The 25,038-nt window shown below is 44.1% G+C and overlaps 5 protein-coding genes and 1 pseudogene across 6 annotated transcripts in view; 4 read left to right on the forward strand and 2 right to left on the reverse strand.

Moving 5' to 3' along the window:
* Positions 1-13,550, forward strand: part of LOC306966532 (craniofacial development protein 2-like) — a gene marked incomplete at its 3' end in the record, with an annotated part of 33,703 nt that extends 20,153 nt beyond the window's left edge. The window contains exons 2-3 of the mRNA XM_079561325.1: positions 12,276-13,286; positions 13,539-13,550. Coding sequence (XP_079417451.1) covers positions 12,339-13,286; positions 13,539-13,550 — 960 coding nt within the window. The 5' untranslated portion in view covers positions 12,276-12,338. The remainder of the gene's footprint in view (positions 1-12,275; positions 13,287-13,538) is intronic.
* On the reverse strand, positions 2,296-4,228 carry LOC306966267 (olfactory receptor 4C3D-like; the record flags this gene model as incomplete). The annotated part of the gene is made up of 2 exons (XM_079560968.1): positions 2,296-3,110; positions 4,210-4,228. 2 exons carry the CDS (start codon positions 4,226-4,228, stop codon positions 2,296-2,298), a joined length of 834 nt encoding a protein of 277 aa, XP_079417094.1.
* LOC306966358 (olfactory receptor 11A1-like) lies at positions 6,514-8,256 on the forward strand (the record flags this gene model as incomplete). The annotated part of the gene is made up of 2 exons (XM_079561084.1): positions 6,514-7,398; positions 8,251-8,256. 2 exons carry the CDS (start codon positions 6,514-6,516, stop codon positions 8,254-8,256), a joined length of 891 nt encoding a protein of 296 aa, XP_079417210.1.
* LOC306966441 (olfactory receptor 1500-like) lies at positions 9,812-10,756 on the forward strand (the record flags this gene model as incomplete). The annotated part of the gene is made up of 1 exon (XM_079561207.1): positions 9,812-10,756. One exon carries the CDS (start codon positions 9,812-9,814, stop codon positions 10,754-10,756), a length of 945 nt encoding a protein of 314 aa, XP_079417333.1.
* A 7,143-nt stretch (positions 13,551-20,693) lies between the features above and the next one.
* Positions 20,694-21,607, forward strand: LOC306966626 (olfactory receptor 11A1-like; annotated as a pseudogene). The gene has a single exon. The product of its transcript is annotated as an olfactory receptor 11A1-like (transcript).
* A 1,965-nt stretch (positions 21,608-23,572) lies between these two features.
* LOC306966732 (olfactory receptor 4B13-like) lies at positions 23,573-24,499 on the reverse strand (the record flags this gene model as incomplete). Its single annotated transcript, XM_079561545.1, has 1 exon — positions 23,573-24,499. The coding sequence occupies one exon, from the start codon at positions 24,497-24,499 to the stop codon at positions 23,573-23,575; it is 927 nt and encodes a 308-aa protein (XP_079417671.1).
* Between the last annotated feature and the right edge of the window lie 539 nt (positions 24,500-25,038).

The following is a 25,038-nucleotide window of genomic DNA, read 5'->3' on the forward strand; positions in this document are numbered from 1 at the left end:
GGCGGCAGACAGCTCCATGCAGGAGGTCTTGTGCATGGCTTTGAGGCGGCTGCAGGTGGATATTCCGCAGCCGGGAGAGTCTGCTCCTGGGAGCGCCTTCTTCAGGCGCGTACAGGCTCCTGCCCCTTTTATTGTCCCACAATCATTGGAATATCTGAGGGAGTTGAATGCATGTTGGCGCGACCCAGGAGCCTTTTCGCACCTCTCCGCGGATGGTCGGGTGTTGGCTGCTATGCATGAGGCGGCAAAGGCAGGCTTGGAGCGCATGCCAGCGGTTGAACCTGCCATCGTGTCACCGGATGAGGCTCTGCGTCGTGATGTTCGTTGCCCACGGGTTCAATGTCGCGCTACTGATGACCTCCTCTGTAGAGCCTACAGTGCTGGGGCACGGGCTGGTCGTCTTGGTAACTCGCTGGCGCACCTCATGTTTGCCCTCTCTGCATCCTTGCAGGATGAGGGGGGTGTGGCGGTTGCTACCGGGTTTAGTGATGCGGCACTGCAGGCGTTTGCTCTGATGACCAGGGAGCTGGGCCGTGTAATGTCTTTCCTCGTTCAGGCTCGTCGGCAGGTTTGGCTGGCTCAGTCTACGCTGACTGAGACATGCCGTAGGACCCTATGCAGTGTTCCTGTGGAACCGGGAGAGATGTTTGGTTCGGCTGCCCTGGAGGCATTGGAACGGACCGTTCAAGCACAACAGACGAGACAGCAGCTTTCAGGTCTCAGCCGGGTTATGCAGCCCCCCCCTCCTCGGTGGCCGAGGCGCCTTGTTATTGAACCCGCTGACCACTCGCAGCCTCGGTCCCGGGCTGGTGGTTTTTCTCCCCCCCCGTGGCCCCTAGGGGCCACGGGGGGGCTAGACAGTGAAGCCAACGGGCCGGCCGTCGGACACTTTTCCCATCAGCAGCTCAGTTACTGGGCTGCTCATGCTGTAGATCCATGGGTGGTTGTCACTTTGACCCATGGCTACAGACTACAGTTCCGACGCCGGCCACAATTTGCCCGCCGAGTCAGGATGACTATGATCAGCGACCCGGTGAAGGCTCAAGCCTTGGACCAGGAGCTTTCCGCCCTCCTGGCCAAAGGGGCAATCGAGGCAGTAGATCCTCTGCTGCAACCCAGGGGATACTATTCAGCTTACTTCCTCGTGCCAAAGAAAACAGGCGGGTTCCGTCCCTTTTTGGATTTGAGGGGGCTCAATCGGTTTTTTCACATGCTGACCACGGCAGAGGTTCTGCAGGCTATTGCGAGGGGGGACTGGTTCACGTCAATAGACCTCTCACACAGTGAGAGGTCCTCTCACACCGTTCCACAGTGCACCTGAGGCAAATCGCTTCTATAAATGTCTGTGTCGATATAATCTTTTTTTTTTTAATATAACTGACCTTGCATCACATGAATTATCGCATTTTGAGGGACTATTTTCTAGCCGATCCCTCTGAAGCTGCGTAGCTTACCATCAGGAAACTGATGCTGCTCAAATATACGTTTTTTTTTAATGCAAAATGGTTATATTTATTCTATTGACACAGACATTTATATCGGTAGTCTGGTGTTATAAGTGATTTGGCTCAGGTGCACTGTGCTTGGGTCAGACTGTTTTTAATGCAGGCTACTAGTTACCATAGGATATGCACTAGCCTAGCACCACTAAGCTTTTCAGATAAAAGAACTGCATGAATAAAAAAAAAAATTCTCTAGAAATCAACAACACTTACTCACAGGAAATGAGGCCCTATGTCAAAATCCTTTAAAGGCTCCGTTCCCAATTCCCCTAAGTGTGTGTGCATGTGTGTTTTTTTAGTTACGCCTTCCTAGCATCATGATTCTTTACAGGGATTTCAAGAGCAACACAGTGTTTACAACCAGCCTGCACCAGGCTAATCCTAATTAGCATCAGTGCTATCTCCTTTTTCACTCGCGCACATTGCACACATCTGTCTCTCTTGTTTCACAAACGCCTGCCAACACAATATACAAGGAGGTAAAATGGACTCACAATGAATATTTCAAAAAGAGAAAATTTGATGCATTTTATTTGATACATTTTTTTTTACATTCAAAGGCGGCCATGACACCATGGTGCCTCAACTTATTCATAACAAAGTTACTAAATGTTTTGCACCACTGAGTGTGGCAAGGTGGGTGAACAAATTGTTAACCTTTTATAAATGAGAAAATAATCCAAACAAAGTCAATGGGACATTTGTGAGTCCTTGTTTCAAACTAATGACCTAATGACTGTGAATGAATGAATGACTAATGTGAATAATAGAATAAATAAAACAGAATTGAAAGTTACACATTGCTCAAAAAGAGACTTTTGCAAATGAGCCAAACCTTGGACAGGTTCAGGCCGTACACCACAGGGGTGAACAGCGGCTGACACGTTAACCAGTACAATGACATAAAGATTCGCAGCACATTCGGCACACTGCTCATGTCAAACCGACTCTGGAGAATTTCAAAACATCCCCCGAAAGAGAAATTCAGGAGTGAGGCGATGTGTGGGGAACATGTGCTCACAGCCTTCTGTCGGGTCTGCTTCGAGCCTGAAAAACACACTCTTAAAATACATACATAGGAATAGGAAATGACAACTAACGGCAGGACAATGCACACAACTGAGATGAAGAGACCCCAAGCGTTGATCAGCGATGTGTCAGAACAAGCCGACTTTGTGATGGAGTGGTTATCACAGTACACTTTGTGAATAACATTATTGCAAAGATGCAAAGTTGCACTCACAGATGTCATGACCACACAGAGAACCCAGGGGCACACCCAGGCCAGGGCCACCAGAAACACCATTCTATTGGGCGTCATGCGGGTGTTGTACTCCAGGGGGCAACAAATGGCGAGATAGCGGTCATATGACATGACGGTAAGAATCAGTAGCTCGCTCCCTCCATAAGAGAAGAGAAAAAAGTTCTGCAGGAAGCACAGGGGAACAGCGACTTGGTGGTCGTCTGAGAGAATCTGTGTCAACAGCATTGGAAACAAAGCGCTGCTGCCGCTCAATTCATTTAGGAACAAACTGCAAATAAAGACATACATGGGCTCATGCAGACTCTGGGACACACAGATTACATACACAAGCAATGAGTTTGCTCCTATGATACAGAGGAACAAACTTAGAATAATCAGAAAAAACAGGAGCTTGAGATGCCCTACGTCAGTGTATGCTGACAGTGTAAAGTAATGTGGACGAGTGGAGTTCAGAGGAGAATACATTTCAAACAACCAAACATTTTAAACTAACTTTCCCTTTGAATGCACACGTTTCAGTAGACAATGACAGCTTTTTAACTTCACAGAATCCAAGATGAACCTCAAGGGTTTCTTGTATTAAACAGATGTATAATATTATACAAGTGAGAGTACAATTGTTCGACGGCTCAGCAAACTATCCTTAAAGCAGTTCTATTGAGATGACAAAAAAGGCAGACTTCATTATTTACAGAAATATAAATCATAGATTTTGAATAGATTAAAGGTCAAAGGTTTGAGAGCTTGACAGAACAAAATACAGTAATGGCTGTGTTCACTTCTTTGGGTCCTATGGACAAGTGAGATGAAGGTGCAGCTTGGAAACATCAGTTTGCAAATAATAAAAAGTACAACTCTAAAGTTGACCAGGTTTATGGTCACTGTCTCTGTAACTATCACGTTTGTGAACCTGATCGACAATAGTCAAGTTCAACATTTGTCTGTTTGGATAGTGTTTTTTCTCTGAAATGCTGACATGTATCCACCACAGTATACTGCAATACAGTCAAAAGTGTACAGTTGACATGTTTGGGTTATTATGATAATGGTCAAGATGTAGAAAAGGCACAAATAGAAAACTTATCACAAACAGGAAAGCACAGCAAGCAAAGATGCAAACTATTGTCAAAACTAAACAACAGGAACTATATTAACACTTTCTCATAGTCCCATTCTGCTCAAAGCAAGCGAGGAGGAACACATACTGTAGGAATGGATACATTAGTTAGACAAAGAGATACTACATAAGACAAAGTCCAATACTTTTAAAAAGAGAACTATAGAATATTTACAAGAAAAAAAGGATCTACAGTTGACTCAGATAAAGGTCCAAAACACATAAAGTGACATTAGTTCTAATGTGTATCTCTGATGTTAATGTGGGTCTTGCACGTGTGCAGACAGACCTACAGTCTACAGCAAGTGTCTGAGTCAGTCTGAGACCAGCTTTTAAAGCGTTCATGACGTCACTGTTTTCCAAAGTCAAGTTTTTTTTTCTCTTCTTCATTTATTGTGAAGTTAGTTAGGACTTTATTGATCTCACAATGGAGCAAATGAACTTCTTACATCAGCTCTCAAGAACACTGGGGGTGCAAAGAGACAGGAAAAAGTGTATTCAAGTAACAGTAACTAATCTATCCAAGCAACTATGTGCCTAAGGTAGGGTTCATTTTTAAAAATAGTGCACAGATTAACATAAACAGACCAAATAATAAAACCAACATGAGGGTTACAATGGATAGGCTACATTAAAGAGGTTCCAACTTCTGTTATTTGAGGATCTATTTCTAATTCATGGTTCCTAGGTGGCAATATTGCTTTTTAGTGCCATTTTCATACTTTTAACGTCACAAATGCAAAAAAAATCTTGACATATTTCAGTTTGTATGATTTGCAAACATTCCATCAAACAGGGAAATGTGGCGGATCTTAAAAAACAAATTGGACACAACAGGCAACCTTTGAGCTGAAGAGTTGATCAATGTCATTGTCGTGGGTTCGGTCTCGAGGGAAAATTGCATCAACAGAGAAATTTAGATTTACAGGTATTGCCAGTTTGAATCCAGTTTAATGCCTTCCAATGACTCCCAAAGGCCCAGATTTTGGCACCGTTCATTCAATGACTTCCTGCTTTTCAATGCCCTGCGGAAACACTGTAATTAAATGGAAAAAGACTCTGCCAGCTGTCTATAGCAGGGGTGGCTCTTGGCCAATCAGAGTGTGGCTCTTTTAATATAATGTGGCTCTTTACATAAGATTTGGTACATTTCCCATAAACTGTAACAGTCTACAAGAATCTGGACCAAAAATCCAAGCCTAGTCCTACAGACTCTGTTTCTCATGAATCAGAGTCCATATCTCTCTCCCGTGCAGCCTCACGCAGGTTCAACAACTGTCAGGCAGATCGCGGCGCTGGGAACAAATTCTGTACTTCTCAAGGTTCTGTTTATTTGATGAAATTTGGCCTCATATTCACTGAAAAAGATCTAAATGAAAAAATGAAAAAAGACGAGCACTAACGAAACATATGATGTGAAGCGCGACATCGCTACACGGAAATCCGCAAAGTCACGGACTTTTTTTCCACATGTTGTAACTGTAATAAATGCAACGTGAAGCAGAATCTCAGACGTCCTCCAGAGGCTCCTGATTAAAGTTTATGAACTTTGACTGAGCACACAGGTCAGGGGCGAATCAGGAGAGGGGGCTCAGTGGGCAGGGCCCCCCACACACAAACATACAAACATAAAATAAAAAAGTTGATATAATGATAGAGTTCATAAATCAATCAAATGCTGTCCCAGTCAGAGCAGAACAGCAGAAAATGTCAGTTTATTTAATATAAATTGATGTGAATCTTGGGGAGGAATAAAACCATTAAATCTAATACAATTATTGAAAAGAAAAGTAAAGGGCATACGGTTGTACTTTATGGTGAATAAATATAATGATCACATTAAATTTGATACTTGCATGCTGCAAGTACATACTGTAAAACAGACTCTTTTCACTCAAAAGTGTTATTATGGCGAATGATAATGATTTATGACAATTATTGTTAATGTATTACAATAACGACAACGGTAAGAAGAGTGAGTATTGTTGCTGCTACAGTTGCTTTTGCCGTTTTATGTCACTATCGACATTATTGTTGTTGATATTGTCATGGTTGATATTGTTATTAGTATCGTGATTGTTTCATTTTCTGTTTCTTCCTTTTGTTGTTGTTGTTGTTGTTGTTGTTGTTGTTGTTGTTGTTGTTGTTGTTGTTGTTGTATTGTTCTGTTTAGTCACATATCCATATTCTGGTCTGTTCCCCTTTCTCTGTGTCCCTCTCCAAATCTGTGGGAAAGGTGGCGGGTGAAAAATAAATAAAACATTGTAAATGAAAATGTACAAAATCTGTGATAACCACAAATAAAAAAGAAATGATCACAAAAAACCAGCAACCTCAGGGCCAATTGGTGGGTTTGCACAGGGGGGAGGGACTGATCCAAAGCCACAATCAGAACCAGGATCACCTTCGGTTTCAGATCTCACATCACTCCCCTGAACATGGCTTCAAACAAACGCACTGTGGAGTTTTTCTGCTCAAACTACTTTTAATTGTTCTACACTGACTTTGAAAACATTCTTTCTTATTTTGATTTAGAATTGTATAACTTGGTGAATTATACTGGGGTTTTTCACATTGATTGAGGTTTTACAGGTTGCCTTCTGTGATTCTGTAAGTGTTTCCCCCGAACAATGGCAAACTCCAGTCATGTTACCCATTTCACTCTCAGAGCGTACCTTGACAGTGGGGTTTTGCGATGGTTGTATTTTCTCATCATATCGACTGTGTATGTTCTAATTGTGCTGTCCAACCTGCTTCTCATAGCGGTCATCTGTTTCAGTCGAACTCTACATGAACCTATGTACATTTTCCTCTGCAGTTTATTTGTGAATGAACTTTGGGGCAGCACCGGTTTGTTTCCGTTCCTGATGTTCCAAATTCTTCAGGATGTGCACCAAATCTCCGCGCCATTATGTTTTGCGCAGATCTTTCTCGTCTTTTCCTACGGACACGTTGAGTTGGGAACATTAGCCGTCATGTCGTACGATCGGTATCAGGCCATTTGCTTTCCTCTGCAGTACCACTCAAATATGACCCACACCAAAGTCCTCACCCTCATCGCTTTGACCTGGCTCCTGTTATTCGCCGCTGTATTCATTTTAGTCTCTTTGAGTGCACACTTGAAGCTGTGTGGAGAGGTCATTAACAAAGTGTATTGTGATAACTACTCTGTCATCAAATTGGCCTGTTCTGACATCACTGCTATCAGTATCTATGGAATGGCCCATTTATGCCTCCTCATAGCTTCGCCTCTGAGTGTCATTCTCTTTACATATATGCACATTTTCAGAGTGTGTTTCTCTGGGTCCAAACAGACGCGACAGAAAGCAATGAGCACCTGTGTGCCACATCTGGCTTCCATTATGAACTTTGCTTTGGGAGTGAGCTTTGAAATCCTCCAAAGCAGGTTTGATATGACTGCTTTGCCAAACATGTTAAGAGTATTTATATCCATCTATTTTTTGACTGTTCAGCCACTGTTAAACCCTCTTATGTATGGACTCAAGCTGAGCGCTGTGCGAATCACCTGCAAAAATATTATATTGAGAAAAAGTAAATATGTAGCTAATGAAAGAGAGAGTCACTTAAACACTGTGAAATAAACAACAAATATAGTGAATTGCTCCAGAACTGGTTGAACCTATTCTTGGTGAGCGAGCCTCTCGTATCTGCTCAGACTAACCCAGACATGAGTGTCTCTGGATAAGAGGTACTACAAAGTCTGTGGAGCTGTGAGTGCTTCATGCGAAACATGTTGAGCAGGCAATCATGACCATTTGATCTCATTCAAGCTGAGCCAGACATTTTGGATTTATCATAAGGTTCTAAATTCTATATTTGTTAAACAGTATTTCCAGCGTTTCTGGTTAATTCCTGTTTTATTGTTTTTTGGAGTTGCTTTATTTTTAATGATGTTTAGAAATGTTACTGCTATACTAATTGATTACACTGATTGTGAAAAGCACTTTGAGGCAGTACTGTCCACTATAATAACAATAATACACATAAAGAGACATCGTTTTCACAGATCTCTGTATAAAAGTACAGCGTATATGTAGAATCTCAAGCACATTCTTTACAGCAGTCTGGTAAAACTGAAATGTAGGTAAAAGAAATGTAAAAGTGTTATTTTCGTCAACTGATATATTTTGTGGGAGGAGGGGCTTTTCTTAGAACTATTGGTCGCTTTTGTTTGCTTTCTGAAAAAGTCCAGTTAAAAGTGAGTGCAAAAGCCTGACTGAGCAACGACCGTCCACAATATACTGACATTTAAACTGTCATGTTCTTCCTTTCACACTGGGAGCCTACTTCGACACTGGGCCTTTGAGATGGCTGTACTTTCTCATCGTATTGTCTGTGTATGTCAGGGGTAGGCAACGTCAGGCCCGGGGGCCAAAACCGGCCCGCCGTCATCAAACTCTGGCCCTCAAGATGATTTGGAGAAATATTATGACCCAAGTCAGAGATCCAATAGCAGAGCACACCCTTTCAGGCCATGATCCTAAAAGAACACTCATCTGTAGGTAGAAATGACTGCTTGAATAAAGAGATTAAATCTAAAGTTGGAGTAGATTTGGTCTGGCCTTAGAGCAGATAAAACCTATTCTAGCCAATGGAACAAGCACAGGTTTTTTCTTAATTCAGACTATTTTGTGTAATTTCAAGTGAATAATAAATAATTTCCACAGTAAAAGTGAATTTGTTTGATTTCCAGTGGGATTTCTATTTGTTCCATTGGCATTAGCGTTTTTTATCTGATCTTAGTTCAAACCGACTCAAATTTAACATAAAAAAAACCTTTATTCAAGTGGTTTTAAGTAATTTATCTAATTTAAGATGGACATTTTCCCAGTGTATAGGATGTACAACACTGGCATATGTAGAAAGTGATGCTTTACTTGAATTGCTTCAGTTGGAGGGTCCGGCCCTTGGTCTTTTTTTGAAGAAAACCAGCCCTCCACCGAGCAAACTTGCCTCCCCCTGGTGTATGTTGTATGTCCATCTGCAAATTGGATGCGACTGTTGCACACAAGTTTGATTTGGGCAAACACATTAAAGACTATATTCTTCTTGAATCTAGAAGTTGTGCACGTTACGTTTCGGCATGGCAACAGCATAGAAACCGAGGCCAAATGAGTGCAAAAGTCTGCATTGTTGATATTTGATTTGACAGGAAGGTTGACGGTTCTGCTTAAAATGAAAATAAATCCATGTGTTCACATTATTGAGATCTGGGTGATAAATGTTTATATGTGCGTGTCATGAGAAATGTGAATTGGGTGAATAATTTGAACGCGAGTGGCTGGTTTTGGGTTGGAAAGGTCGATCACCTCAAGACGCAGCCTGGCTTCGATTATTCCATTTTCTTTTCGCCATTCTATTTCCCTCCTGTTCGGATTTTCAGTGTGAATGTAGTAGCTAGCGAGGCCATCCAATTTCTGTTGTGGGAAAGTTCAGCAAATGCAATAAACGTGTCTCTCTGATGACTGTGTGTGTTTATTTCTGATTGACCAGTGATGTTGACCTGCTTCATTGACGTAGGTGCGTTCCACGCGATCTGGGAGGTGCATGGACTCTGATAAATGCCAGTTCAAATGAGCCTTTTCCCACTGCTGCAGATCTGCTCCAGCTCCTCCTCACAGGTTCTAGACGGCAGCCTCCTGTGTCTTATGTGTTTACTTGAATGCAACTTGCACTTTGCTCCCTGTGTCTATAGCTCTGCCTCTTTATGTGTTGTCCATGTTTTCTTGACGATTGAGTTATCTGAAGCTCACTGTATCGGCCAGCGCACGGTGTTTCAATAGAGCACATTTAAACGACTCAATGGGCTTCATAATCAGAGGAGACGAGCAAAACGCAGGCACTACGATAACATTTTCGTCTTGATTTATGAATGGTGTACTTCTCTTCTTTTTTTTTTAGAGAGCAATGGCGAACTCCAGTCAAGTTTTTCGTTTCACTCTGGGAGCCTACTTCGACACCGGGCCTTTGAGATGGCTGTATTTTCTCCTGGTGCTGTGTGTGTATGTTCTGATAGTGCTGTCCAACCTGCTGCTCATCGCCGTCATCTGTTTGAACAGGACGCTGCACGAACCCATGTACGTGTTTCTGTGCAGCTTGTTTGTGAACGAGCTCTATGGCAGCGCCGCGTTGTACCCGTTTCTCCTGTCACAGATCCCTCAAGATGTCCACGAGGTTTCCTATTTCCTCTGCCTCGTGCAAATATTTGCTATTTACACTTACGGCTCGGTTGAGTTCTGGAACCTGGCAGTGATTTCGTATGACCGCTACATGGCCGTGTGCTCCCCTCTGCAGTACAAAACTCACATGAGCCGCAGGAGGGTCACATTTTGCGTTGTTTTGATCTGGCTGCCCCCGTTTGTGGCCGTCTTCATAACCACCGTTCTCACGTCGTCTTTGACTTTTTGCGGAAGTCTAATCGACGCAGTTTATTGTGATAATTACGGCATCATTAAACTGTCTTGCTTCGACACCACGGTAAACAACTTGTACGAACTCGTGGCTGCCACCGTCACTGTGATATGTCCCGTGTGCGTCATAGTTTTCACGTATGTCAATATTTTCAAAGTGTGTTTTAGAGGATCCAAACAGAGCCGACAAAAGGCTGCGAGCACCTGCACGCCTCACATTTGCTCACTGGTGAACGGTGCCTTCGGAGCTTTCTTCTTCATTATTCAGACCAGGTTTGAAATGAGCCACTGGCCGCGAGTTTTGATCATTATCCTGGTGTTGTACAATCTCCTCTGTCAGCCCCTGTTCAACCCGCTCATGTATGGTCTAAACCTGTCCAAACTTAAAGTGGCATGTCAAAATGTACTGTCGAAAAACAATAAAATCCTTGCAATGGTTTGACAAATTGTGTAATGAAAAAAGAACTTTACATTTGAATTTGAATAATTTACTACTACTGTATACTAAAAGCTTCCTAATGCACTGTATGGTGTATAGCAGGGGTAGAGTTAAATGGGAGAAAAAAAAAAGGTACTGTCAATACACCCAATGAGGTCATATGTTATACACACTGGCAACTGAAAGACGTGCACTGGAAAAAGAATTATCGTTTTATTGAATTAACAGATTAAATCTAAGGTTTGAGCAGATTTGGTCTGGTCTTAGATGAGATAAAACCTCGAGTATTAGTTATTCTCTTAATTCAGATCATTTTGTGTCATTTCAAGTGAAAAACAATTGTCTGATTTCAAGTGGGTTTTATTCTTGTTCCATTGGTGCTAGCATTTGTATCTTGGATTAGTTCAAACCGACTCAAATTCAGCATAGAAGATTCAAGCAATTTTAAGTCATTTATCTCATTTAAGATGGTCATTTTTCCAGTGTTGTGTTTACTTTGGGCTTATAATCAGTGGCCCTCGGTCTGTTTACAATAAGTGAGTGAGACAGTTGTAGATGATGTGAGATAACTCACAGAGGATTATGGTGGCAAAGCACCACTGCCCATTGTTTGAAAAGGCCCTGAAACCTGGCCTGCAAGCCTGCTGTTCCCCAGCTGTCCAGTCTTACTCACTGCCTTGGCCAATTAGCAAATTAGTTATTACCGATTTTTAAAATCTTTTTCTCAGATCAGACAAACAAATTATTTTTGCACAATAATAATAATAATGATAAAGAAATGCAATGGCTGCGCCATTGCGATTGACTGCGGAATTGCGGGAAGCGAATGCAGAAATTGCATAAACTGTTCAAATTGCATAAATTGCTTAATTTGCATAAATTATTAATATTGGTAAATGGTCTCAACTTATATAGCACTTTTCCACCTACATTAGGCACTCAAAGCGCTTTACAGCAAGGATGCACTCACCCATTCATACTCTCATTCATACACCAATGTACGCAGACACTGGGGGCAATGTGGGTGAAGTGTCTTGCCCAAGGACACAACAACAATGTGCACTTTCAGGAGGTGGGATTCGAACCCCTGACCTTCCGATCATGAGACGACCTGCTCTACCATCTGTGCCACTGTCGCCCCTTTACAGTTTATTGCATAAACTGTTCAAATTGCATAAATTGGTTACATGCGAAAATCCCTATTAAGTTGCATTATTCTGCTTTATATGCGAAAATCTCTATCAAGTTGCATAATAGTGCTTTAAAATGCATAAACTGTTTAAATTCCATAAAGTGGTTAATTTGCATAATTTAATTTGCATAAACTGGTAAAATGCATAAAATGTCATGTTGCATAAACTGTATAAACTGCATAAAGTGGTAAAATGCATGAATGGGTTAATTTGCATAATTTATGTAAATTGCACAACCCCCATGAGCTGCCACCTTAACGTGGTGGGGTTGTTTGAGTACCCGAATGATCCGAGGAGCTATGTTGTCCGGGGCTTTATGCCCCTGGTAGGGTCTCCCATGGCAAACAGGTCCGAGGTGACGGGTCAGACGAAGAGCAGCTCACAAGACTTCTATGGACGTACACCAATCAAGGACCGAGACGTCGCCCGGCATGGCGCAGCCGGGGCCCCACCCTGGAGCCAGACCTGGGGTTGGGGCCCGAACGCGAGCGTCTGGTGGCCGGGCCTCTGCCCACGGGGCCCGGCCGGGCACAGCCCGAAGGGACGACGTGGGCCCGCCCTCCTGTGGACTCACCACCCGCAGAGGGATCCATAGGGGTCGGGTGCTAAGAGGACTGGGTGGCAGTCGAGGCCGGGTGCCTCGACGACCTGGTCCGCATGCACAGCTTCTGGCGTTCGGGACATGGAACGTCACCTCGCTGGGGGGGAAGGAGCCTGAGCTTGTGCGGGAGGTTGAGAGATACCGACTAGATATAGTCGGGCTCACCTCCACGCACAGCTTGGGTTCCGGATCCCAACTCCTGGAGAGAGGCTGGACTCTCCATTTTTCTGGAGTTGCCCGCGGGGAGAGGCGGCGGGCTGGGGTGGGTTTGCTCATATCCCCCCAGCTCAGCCGTCACGTGTTGGAGTTCACCCCGGTGGACGAGAGGGTCGCGTCCCTACGCCTTCGGGTCGGGGACAGGTCTCTCACCGTTGTCTCGGCCTACGGGCCCAACATCGGTGCAGAGTACCCGGCCTTCTTGGAGTCCCTGGGAGGGGTACTAGATAGTGCTCCGACTGGGGACTCCATTGTTCTACTGGGGGACTTCAACGCCCACGTGGGTAACGACAGTGAGACCTGGGAGGGAGTGATTGGGAGGAACGGCCTCCCCGATCTGAACCCGAGTGGTGTTCTGTTATTGGACTTCTGTGCTAGTCACGGTTTGTCCATAACGAACACCATGTTCGAGCACAAGGGTGTCCATAAGTGCACGTGGCACCAGGACACCCTAGGCAGGAGGTCGATGATCGACTTTGTAGTTGTGTCGTCTGACCTCCGGCCGCGTGTCTCGGACACTCGGGTAAAGAGAGGGGCTGAGCTGTCAACCGATCACCACCTGGTGGTGAGCTGGATCCGCTGGCAGGGGAGGAAGCCGGTCAGACCTGGCAGGCCCAAGCGTGTTGTGAGGGTCTGCTGGGAACGACTGGCGGATCCCTCTGTCAGTGGGGTCTTCAACTCCCACCTCCGGAAGAGCTTCACCCAGATTCCGGGGGAGGCGGGGGACATGGAGTCCGAGTGGACTCTGTTCTCCTCCTCCATTGTCGATTAGTAGTTGTGGTCGTAAGGTCTCTGGTGCCTGTCGCGGTGGCAATCCCCGAACCCGGTGGTGGCGCCCGGAAGTAAGGGATGCCGTCAAGCTGAAGAAGGAGTCCTACCTGGCCTTGTTGTCTTGTGGGACTCCGGAGGCAGCTGAGAGGTACCGGCAGGCCAAGCGTGCTGCAGCTCGAGCGGTCGCAGAGGCAAAAACTCGTGTCTGGGAGGAGTTCGGAGAAGCCATGGAGGAGGACTATCGGTTGGCCTCGAAGAGATTCTGGCAAACCGTCCGGCGCCTCAGGAGGGGGAAGCAGTGCTCCACCCGCACTGTTTACAGTGCGGGTGGGGGGCTGCTGACCTCAACTCGGTGTCACCGAGGTGGTGAGAAAGCTCCTCGGTGGCAAGGCTCCGGGGGTGGATGAGATTCGCCCTGAGTACCTTCAGTCTCTGGATGTTGTAGGACTGTCTTGGCTGACACGTCTCTGCAACATTGCGTGGCGGTCGGGGACAGTGCCCCTGGACTGGCAGACCGGGGTGGTGGTCCCTCTCTTTAAGAAGGGGGATCGGAGGGTGTGTTCCAATTACAGAGGAATCACCCTCCTTAGCCTCCCCGGTAAGGTCTACTCCAGGGTGCTGGAGAGGAGGATCCGGCCGATAGTCGAACCTCGGATCCAGGAGGAACAATGCGGATTTCGTCCTGGTCGTGGCACACTGGACCAGCTCTATACCCTCCGTCGGGTGCTCGAGGGTTCGTGGGAGTTCGCCCAACCAGTCCACATGTGTTTTGTGGACTTGGAGAAGGCGTTCGACCGCGTCCCTCGTGGTGCCCTGTGGGGGGTGCTCCGGGAATATGGGGTCCGGGGCCCTCTGCTAAGGGCTGTCCGTTCCCTGTATGACCGCAGCAGGAGCTTGGTTCGCATTGCCGGCAGTAAGTCAGACCTGTTCCCGGTGCGTGTTGGTCTCCGCCAGGGCTGCCCTTTGTCACTGGTTCTGTTCATTACTTTTATGGACAGAATTTCTCGGCGCAGCCAGGGGCCGGAGGGTGTCCGGTTTGGGAGCCTCAGAGTCTCATCTCTGCTGTTTGCAGATGATGTTGTTCTGTTGGCTTCAACAAACCAGGACCTTCAGCTGCTCTGGGGCGGTTTGCAGCCGAGTGTGAAACGGCCGGGATGAGGATCAGCACCTCCAAATCCGAGGCCATGGTTCTCCACCGGAAAAAGGTGGTTTCCCCTCTTCAGGTCGGTGGGGAGTCCTTACCTCAAGTGGAGGAGTTCAAGTATCCTGGGATCTTGTTCACGAGTGAGGGACGGATGGAGCGTGAGATCGACAGACGGATCGGTGCGGCGTCAGCAGTGATGCGGTCGCTGTATCGGTCTGTCGTGGTGAAGAGGGAGCTGAGTCGGGGGGCAAAGCTCTCGATTTACCGATCGATCTACGTTCCCACCCTCACCTATGGTCATGAGATTTGGGTAATGACCGAAAGGACAAGATCGCGAATACAAGCGGCCGAAATTAGTTTCCTTCGCAGGGTGGCTGGGCGCACCCTCCGAGATCGGGTGAGGAGCTCAGTTACCCGGGAGGAGCTCGGAGTAGAGTCGCTGCTCCTTCACATCGAAAGGAGCCAGCTGAGGTGGCTCGGGCATCTGTTTCGGATGCCTCCTGGTCGCCTCCCGCGGGAGGTGTTCCAGGCATGTCTTAGTGGGACAAGGCCTCGTGGAAGGCCCAGGACACGGTGGTGGGACTATGTCTCCGAGCTGGCCTGGTGTCGCCTCGGGGTCCCCCCAGAACAGCTGGAGGAGGTGTGTGTGGACCGGGAAGTTTGGGCATCTCTGCTGAGACTGCTGCCCCCGCGACCCGGCCCCGGATAAAGCGGAAGAAAATGGATGGATGGATGGATGTAAATTGCATAAACTCTTTAAAATTCATAAATCCTAAATGGCATAAACTCTTAAGTTGCATAAACGGTTTAAAATGCATAAATTGCTAAATTTGCATAATCTAATTTGCATAAACTGCATAAAATGTCATGTTGCATAAACTGTATAAACTGCATAAAGTGGTAAAATGCATGAATGGGTTAATTTGCATAAATTGTTTAAATTGCATAAACTCTTTAAAATTCATAAATCCTAAATGGCATAAACTCTTAAGTTGCATAAGGGGTTTAAAATGCATAAAGTGGTTAATTTGCATAAATTATTAATATTGCATAAACGTTTATATTCCATAAACTGGTCAAACTGTTGAAATGGCCTCAGTGCTTGATTGGCAGAAGCTGCACAAATGGCTGAAAGGCCTGGAGTCTCCCGATTGGCTGGATTCGCACATATACACTAATGCAAAAATTTCAAACTCTCGTATAAAAAAACTGGAAAACTGCAGAAGGCCATTTTTTTCTCAAAACCCACAAGTTGCAGAAGCTGAACATGCACAAAGTGCAGAAATTGCATAAAATGCAGAAAAAAGTGCAGAAAAGCATGGATTAGCGGCAGCCCCATTATAAGTCAATGGCAAAAAATCTCCGACATTTTGGCCGATTGCGGAAAAACCGTAAATTGCAGAAGTCCCAGTAATAGCACCCATCTCCTCAACATGCGGAACATTTTGATGCATAACTTGCATAAATTGCACAAAGCATGAAGGTGCTGAAAGCTGGAGAATATCGGGAAAAAGATGGAAGAGGAATAATAACTAGAAATGCAATGGCTGCGCCATTGCGATTGACTGCGGAAATGCGGGAAGCGAATGCAGAAATTGCATAAACTCTTCAAATTGCATAATCAAATTTGCATAAAGTGGCAAAATGCATAAAATGTCATGTTGCATAAACTGTATAACTGCAAAAAGTGGTAAAATGCATGAATGGGATAATTTGCAGAAATTATGTAAATTGCATAAATGCTTTAAAATGCATAAATCCTAAATGGCATAAACTATTAAGTTGCATAAACGGTTTAAAATGCATTAACTGGTTAATTTGCAGAAATTGTTCATATTGCATAAACTTTTTAAATTCCATGCATTTAAAACTGGTCAAACTGTTGAAATGGCCTCAGTGCTTGATTGGCCGAAGCTGCATAAATGGCTGAAAGTCCTGGAGTCTCCCCATTGGCTGGATTCCCCCATACACACCAATGCAAAAATTTCAAACTCTCGTATAAAAAAACTGGAAAACTGCAGAAGGCCAATTTTTTTCTCAAAACCCACAAGTTGCAGAAGCTGAACATGCACAAAGTGCAGAAAAGCATGGATTTGCGGCAGCCCCATTATAAGTCAATGGGAAAAATCTCAGACATTTTGGCCGATTGCGGAAAAACCGTAAGTTGCAGAAGTCCCAAAAGTAATAGCACCCTTCTCCTCAACATGCGGAACATTTTGATGCATAACTTGCATAAATTGCACAAAGCATGAAGGTGCTGAAAGCTGGAGAAAATCGGGAAAAAGATGGAAGAGGAATAATAATAAAGAACATGAAAACCAATAATTGACTGCGGAAGAATTCCGCAGTCAATCAAAAAACCTTGACTATGACTAGGATCAATAAACCAAACTGAACTATAAAAAAAAAGTCATGACAAATCCATCACACAGAGCCATGGGCTGAAAGAACGCAAGCAGTGTGTACAGGCCCACAACGCAATGAGAAGTGTGCTCACATTTACTTTACATTTACATTTACATTTAAAAAACTGGCGACCACAGCTGCCAGTTTTCTACCGTAAAAAATACAGGACAATTGTCATTAAAATTACAGTAGAAAATAATTCCAGCTGTTTTTATAAGGTTTATTACTGTCAATTTAACACCCATTTTTTGTGCAATTTACGGTAAAAACTTTTAAAATACATAAACATCTGTATTTTAGAAAAAATAAATCTGTAAATTTTACGGTAAAAAACTGGCAGCTGTGGTCGCCAGTTTTTTACTGTAAAATGTACAGATTTATTTGTGTTATATTATGTATTTCAAAATACATAAAAATCTGTGAAACTAGGAAAATTAGAATATTGTGAAAAAGTTAATTTATTCTTTGTTCATTTACAACTTAAAATGTGAAACTATTATATGATATATACTCATGACATGCAAAGTAACATATGCCTTTGTTTTAATTTTGATGATTATGGCTTACAGTCCATTTTCAAAATATTATAATTTTCTGAGATTCCATAGCACTTCAGCACTTCGATCGAGCGCAAATGCATGCCTTGTGCCTTCGCTTTCGCCGGTGACCTGTGGGCGTCGCTTATGGAAACAAGTAGGCTGGCGGAGTCGTGCACTACAAGCAGCACTGACTTCAACGAGCGCTGACTGCATTCCCTTCGCTTGATCTTCTTTAAGGGCGTCTTTACACTTTCATCCAAGTGTGTGGCACTATGCTCACACGCACGGATACAAGGAGCTGATATGAGCGGCTGCATATGCTACGTTTAAAGGCTGTATTTACAACGTGTGTACTTGCCACTGCTGGTTTACCTCCTGATGAAGAGCTGCAGCGATGAAGAGCAGCAGCGATGAAGAGCAGCAGTCGTAATAAGCCTCATGTTTCCTTTTGCATTTGCTGAACAGCTCAGTCCAACAAAGAAGGAGCGTAGTTCACAAACAGGGCATATAGAAACTTTCATCAATTCAGCCCCTCAAGTAATCCTGTAGCTGCAGCTCAGCTGTTCCAACAAGTTTCCTTGAAACCACTGCATAACTCTGCAAGTTCTCTGCAGCCAATGTGACAGTTTCTGATGAATTAAATCCTTTTCATTTGGTAAATTTGCGTACGCGAGCGGTGTCCAACGCTGAGGGCTGCCTTCACGCAGCTAAGCGAAGGCACTTTCAGCTTTATTAAACACCGCGGCCTGCATGATATTAAGCTTTTGCGGGACAAACTACAAATAACTTAAGTTAAAGAGGGGGTATCCTGCTTTTTTCAATCACATAGCACCAGTCTATATCACACTACAATGATGACCAAGCCTTCTGTTGTTCTGTAAATGCAGTAAATTAGAATAACTGCCTTGTATAAAATTGCTCTCTCAAAATGGCTGTATTGAATGTCTTGAAATAGGCCTCTGTCTCTTTAAGAACCTCTGACTCTTTCAGACACGCCCCCTCCACACGCTGTCTGTAGCATCAGTGGGGAGGGGGTTCTGCTGAGGAGCAGTGGTTGGTTACTCGGCTGGTGACGAAAGCTCGGAGGCGTCTCCAGGAGGCAGAGGCGTTCCTAGGAGGACTCAGGCAAACCTATCCCTAAAATGGCCTCCATCAGAGTTTTTACAGATGATGAAAATACGTGAATGTGCCAAGGCAACACTTCAGGCATGTTTTTAATGAGGGAATGACATAATAACATGATGTAAAGCTTGAAAAAGTCGATTTTGCAAAATAGCCCCCCTTTAATTTATAAGTTAAGTTAAGTTAAGTTATACTTTATATCCACCGATCGACAACATCAGTCATTCACGTGCATACATCATTCATCCTGGCCTATTGTGCATGTTTTTAGTGGTAGGGGAAACCGAAGTACCAAGAGGAAACCTCCGCAGACACGGGGAGAACATTCAAACTCCACACAGAAAGGCCCCGTCGAGGTGGGAATCGAAACCCGGACCTTCCAGCTTTGAAGCCCAAATGTAGTTAAATTTTGTTGCCAGTAATATGAGCACTGAGGTCCGTTACACTCGTAGTACAGGCAATTTGAGCACTGAAATGATTATAATGAGCCTGGTGAATAGAATAGAATGGAACAGAATAGAATAGAATAGAATAGAATAAAATTGACTTCACTTGAGAAACACAGAGAAACATCTTAATTACCAACAGATGAAGTAGACAGAAGAGGTAGGGGCAAGTACGCATTGTCGAAGAGACAGCCTAGCCTGGCTAACGCCAGACTAAAACCACAAGTGATATTTAGTCTGGGGACCACCAATTCATTTTCTCGTTGGAGAGGTGTGGTTTACGGGGCGCTACGAATGTCTATCATGCATCACAGCCAATCTTATCATCGTATCCGATGACGTATGACATACCTGCTGTAAACTTATGAGCTAAACTATTTAGAACACGGCCTAAAGCTCGATCGAAAAATAGTGTTGCGTCTGCTGCTGTCATGTTTGATCCGTAAATAAACTACAAGCTTCCGTATATGGAATAGCTCGTCATCATCTTGCCGTCCCTCCTCGTACTGTGATTGGTTCCCAAATCCACGCGAAAATTTTGGCCATGGTCCCCAGGCTGCTGTGCAGTTCCAAATGATTCGAGCGCACACAGCAGCGTGGCGTTAGCCAGGTTATAGACAGCCTGCAACACTACTCAAACATGCACGAATGGGACAAAATCTCTGAAGCCTCTGAGTGTGGCACATACAACGAATGACTGAGGATGAATAAATCGATGAAATACAAAAATGAAGTAAAGTGCAGTAAATGATTGCAAAAACCATCCCATAAAGGTGAGAAACAACCATTGCTCCAAAGTTTGTTCGCGCATGACGAACAAGAAGTCGAAAAGGACGGACTCTGATTGGTTTGTTGGACTCACAGTGGGGGCTGGGCCTTTTCCAAACTCAATTAAAGCAGATTTTGAGCCCTATCGCCTGGATCAGAACTATGCCGAAGAGCATGTTTGTGGTTCTTTAAATCTCATTTCAACCTTTCCCGAATTAATTTTTAATAATTTTTTTCTCTCAAGTTTTTGCTCATGTGTAAAAGCATTCTGTCTAGAAAATTGAACTGAGAAATATGTGGAAAGACTCTGTGTTCAGCATTGCATGTGGTGATTAGAACAGAGTCGTGGAGTAAAGATGACAATTGAGCTGATTCTGTTGAAGGAAAAGTGCAACTAAGCCATCGGAAACCACCAGCTTGTGTTGGAGCTTGTTTTACTGACTACTACGTTTGGAGAGTTCAACCTCACACTGAACATGGTCAGCAGGTACAGAGGCTTCTTCTGGTGGCCCACAGAAATCAATCGAAATGAGTCTATTCCTGTTTAAGTCCTAAGCTTGGAGCCTAGTACTTCCTAGTTAGTCCTGGTTTAAGTTCAGCTGTTATTCGTTCTTTACTTTTGATTTGTGCTTGTGTTTAAAAGCTCGAGGTGAGACTCTTTAGAAAAGCTAAATCTGTTTTTTTCTTTTGTTTGTACGAAAGATTTGATGGTGCATCTCCAAACCAAAAGAAGAATGATAGCGAACTCCAGTCAGGCTTCCCATTTCATACTTGGGGCTTACTTTGACTCCGGGCCTTTGCGATGGCTGTATTTTGTACTAATATTGTGTGTGTATGTTCTGATAGTGCTGTCCAACCTGCTTCTCATCGTGGTCATCTGTCTGAACAGGACCCTGCACGAGCCCATGTACATTTTTCTCTGCAGTTTGTTTGTGAACGAACTCTACGGCAGCACCGCGTTGTTCCCGTTTCTGCTGCTTCAAATTCTCGAGGATTTTCACACGATTCCGGCGCCATTTTGCTTTTTGCAAATCTTCTGCATTTTTACTTACAGCAACATCGAGTTTCTCACGTTAGCCGTCATGTCATACGATCGGTATTTGGCCATTTGCTTCCCTCTGCAGTACCACACGAAAATGTCTCACTCCGGAGTCTTCACCCTCGTCGCTTTGACCTGGCTCTTGTTATTCCTGGCTATATTGATTTTGATCTCTCTCAGCGCTCCCTTGCGATTGTGCGGAAATCTTATCGACAAGGTTTACTGCGACAACTATTCTGTTGTCGCACCACAGTGAATAACATCTACGGGCTCGTCCATTTGTTCGTGATCACTGTGTTGCCGTCCTGTCTGATCGTTTTCACGTATATCCATATTTTCCAAGTGTGTTTTCGTGGGTCCAGGCGGGCGAGGCAGAAGGCTCTCAGCACCTGCACGCCTCATCTGGCGTCTCTGTTGAATTTCTCGTTCGGTGTCAGTTTCGAAGTTATCCAGAGCAGGTTCGACATGCGCTTCGTCCCAAACGTCACCCGGATTTTTCTCTCTCTGTACTTTTTAACAGTTCAGCCGCTGTTCAACCCCGTTTTGTACGGACTGAAAATGTCCAAAATACGGAGCTTGTGCAGAAAGATGCTTTTAGAAAAAAACTAATCTGTAGCAAAGACAAAATATTTTTTTTATATCAATGTTGTATTAAGTAATCATTTGTTCAAATAAAAGTCTTAACCCTTGCATTGTCCGGGATTTATGTCCGAAATATGATAAATTGTTGATCAAGGTGTTTTTTAATGGTGCTTAATTTATCTTGCTAATTATCCAAAACACATCATGTGTCTGCATCCATGAGAAGAGTGGACACTGGGAGCAACAAGTCTAGTTCTCAGTCATGTGACGAGACGTGGTGGGGAATATATCATGTACAATATCGAGTTTATCTCCAATGTGCTTTAAAAAAAAATGCTTTAAGAAAGAGGAACACATAGGGAAACCAGAGGATTTTTTGTAATTATTATTATTGGTTAAAAATTGGGGGCAAAAATATATATATGGATATTTTTCTTCTTCCCCTTTCTGTCTCTCTTTCTGTTTTGTGGTCGGTTCAGGATCTTTTTGAGCAACAAATTCCCCAAAAATATGGACATTTTTGTCAATATCACCCATGCCCTAACCACATTTATTCTGAAAATATAATTTACTGGTCCTGCTCTTGACATAGTTCTCCAATCTCACATTATTATTGTTAGACTTAAAGTTGTACAATGGGGGATTTAGAAAATGTTACAATGTCAATCTCAAATGGCACTTTAGGCCCAGAGGTTACATTAACCCAAAATTCTCCGTCATTTACGGAATATTTTAGACTTTGACGGAAAATTTCAAAGGCCGTCCGTCATTTTGAAGGATTGAAATTCAAGCATCCATCCATCCATCCATCCATATTCTTCCGCTTTATCCGGGGCCGGGTCGCGGGGGCAGCAGTCTCAGCAGAGATGCCTAGACTTCCCGATCCACACACACCTCCTCCAGCTGTTCTGGGGGGACCCCGAGGCGACACCAGGCCAGCTCGGAGACATAGTCCCACCAGCATGCCCTGGGCCTCCCACGTGGGAAGAGGCCTCGTGGAAGGCCTCCCGCATGTCCGAGTAGGAAAATCAAGCAATCAATGGGAAAAGAAGAAAATTTGGGGCAAAAATAAGGAAAAAATTGTCATTTGCGGGGGAAATCATTTTATTTGAGCTGAAACAATCAAGTAATGCTGTCCCTGCTGCAGCATCAAAACTTTTGTTTTTCCCATACGTAGCCCTACTCATGTACATACAACCCTGGCATTTACTTTGGGTTATAATTGACAGGTCTGGCCCCTGGTCTTTTCACAGTGAAGAAAATCGGCCCTCTGCCTCGCAAACTTGCCCACCCTTGTTGTAAAGGGTCAAGCACATCCTTAGTGGTCAGTGACAGACAGACATGATGTATGGAGCACTGAGCAGAGAGGAGTTTGACACGATAGGAACAAGTAAGGCCTGATATTTTGGTTTACTGGGATCACTTCTATACTTTTTGTTGCAGTATGTTGCATACTTATGTACGTATGCATAAAAGGAAACAATGTTGGGTTTAGTCTGACTTCAACCGACTGCACTAATGAGAAATGTACCTCTCTTAGTGGTTATTCCTTTTTTTTTTTCATCTGTAAGGATTTTTGGACAATAAATTATTAGACCGTTCAGGATGGAAAGTGGTGAAAAGCAGGAGTCAAACCCATGAACAGTGGATCAAACATCTGAACAGTGTATTTATTTATTTTTCACCACACTTTTCTGTTAGGTGTGATACATCAGTGAAAAACCAAAAACATGAACGTGCACAAGTTCAACAAAGATAATGCATCAGTCTACAGTGATTTTAACATTCACACTGCTTTAGTTTTCATTATTGAATCATGAAGAAAAAAAAAAAAGGTGTTCAGTGAATGAATTCATACTCTCAAAACAGAATGTGGGTTCTATTTTTTTTTTATTTGCTTCAAACAATGCCAACCACTATGTTAGTATTTCAGTTTTCAGAGCATTGATCCGAAACATTCATCTTTGAAACAACCTGTGAAGGACACAGTTTTCACTTTCCACACAGCAGCATTCTGAGGACGAGCCGGATCTTGGTCATCTTGAGTCCGTAGACCAGGGGGTTGATGAGGGGCTGCACAACAAGCCAGTACAGGGACAGGAACACCCGCAGTGGGTTGGGCAGAGCGATCATGTCGAAGCGGCTCTGCACGATCTCGAAGAAGGCCCCGAAGGAGAAGTTGATGAGCGAGAGGAGGTGGGGCGTGCACGTGCTCAGCGCTTTCTGCCGGGTCTGCTTGGACCCGTTCAGACACACGTGTAGGATCCGGACGTACGTGTAGATAATGAGCAGGATTATCCCGAGGACCACGGAGAACATATGAGTGAGCCCGAAGATATTATTGACCCGGGTGTCAAAGCAGCTCAGCCTCACCACGTAGTAGTTGTCACAGTAAATCTTGCGGAGGATATTTCCGCACAGTGTCAAAGGAGCGGTCAGGCCGTAAGTGATGAAGACGTTGACCAGAATAAAGTAGCACCACGTCAGAGCTATAAGAACGGCTGTTTTATTCGGCGTCATGATCGAGTTGTAGCGGAGCGGGCGACAGATAGCCAAGTAGCGGTCGTACGAAATCAGAGCAATTGTGGCAAACTCAATCCCACCGTACGAATACAAAACGAATATCTGCAGCAGGCACATGACGCTGGACACCACGTGGATGTCCTGGAGGACCTGGAACAAAAGCATGGGGAAAATGGCCGCGCTGCCGTACAATTCGTTGAAGAACATACTGCAGAGGAACAGGTACATGGGCTCGTGCAGCGTCCTGTTCAGGCAGATGATGACTATGAGGAGCAGGTTGCACAGGAGGATGCCGCCGTACATGAGCAACAGAATAAGAAAGGCCGCATACTTCAGCGATCCAATGTCAATGTAGGCTCCGAGAACAAAGTGAGAGACGAGACTGGAGTTAAACATGACCGAGGGATAAACAGGGCAGACCGAGGGGAAAGGTGATAGAGCCAGAAATAAAGAAAAAAGAAAGGTCTATATATAAGTATCAAAATCTGAATTGAAAAAAATAGTACGGTAAAGCAATACAATGTTCTCTGCTAATAACAGAATATAAACACAAACAATTTCTCAATAGATATAAAACAGTTAATCCACCACAATAATGCAAGCGAATCTTACATATCACTTTATATTCTCCTTTTCTCTCATATGTTTAATCTCCTACACAACCAGGTCGAACATTAACTAGACTGGTATTCCATTGAACCGATATGTCGCACATTTACCAAAAGCAGCTGTCTCTTACACTGGGAAGATTAGGTCAAACAATGGCATCAAGTTAAGTTAGAGCAGCATCACGACCTACAAATGAAAGACAAAAAAGACACTTACAACAAAGAAAAAATCACTAACTACTTTAAATTGACAGAGTGGCAGACCAGATTCAGTGTAGTTAGTGCTTGCAGCGCAACATGAAAGTAAGAAAACATAACAATACAACC

This window comes from Gobius niger (genome assembly GCF_951799975.1).
Source record: "Gobius niger genome assembly, chromosome: 1".
NCBI classification, from domain to species: Eukaryota; Metazoa; Chordata; class Actinopteri; order Gobiiformes; family Gobiidae; genus Gobius; species Gobius niger.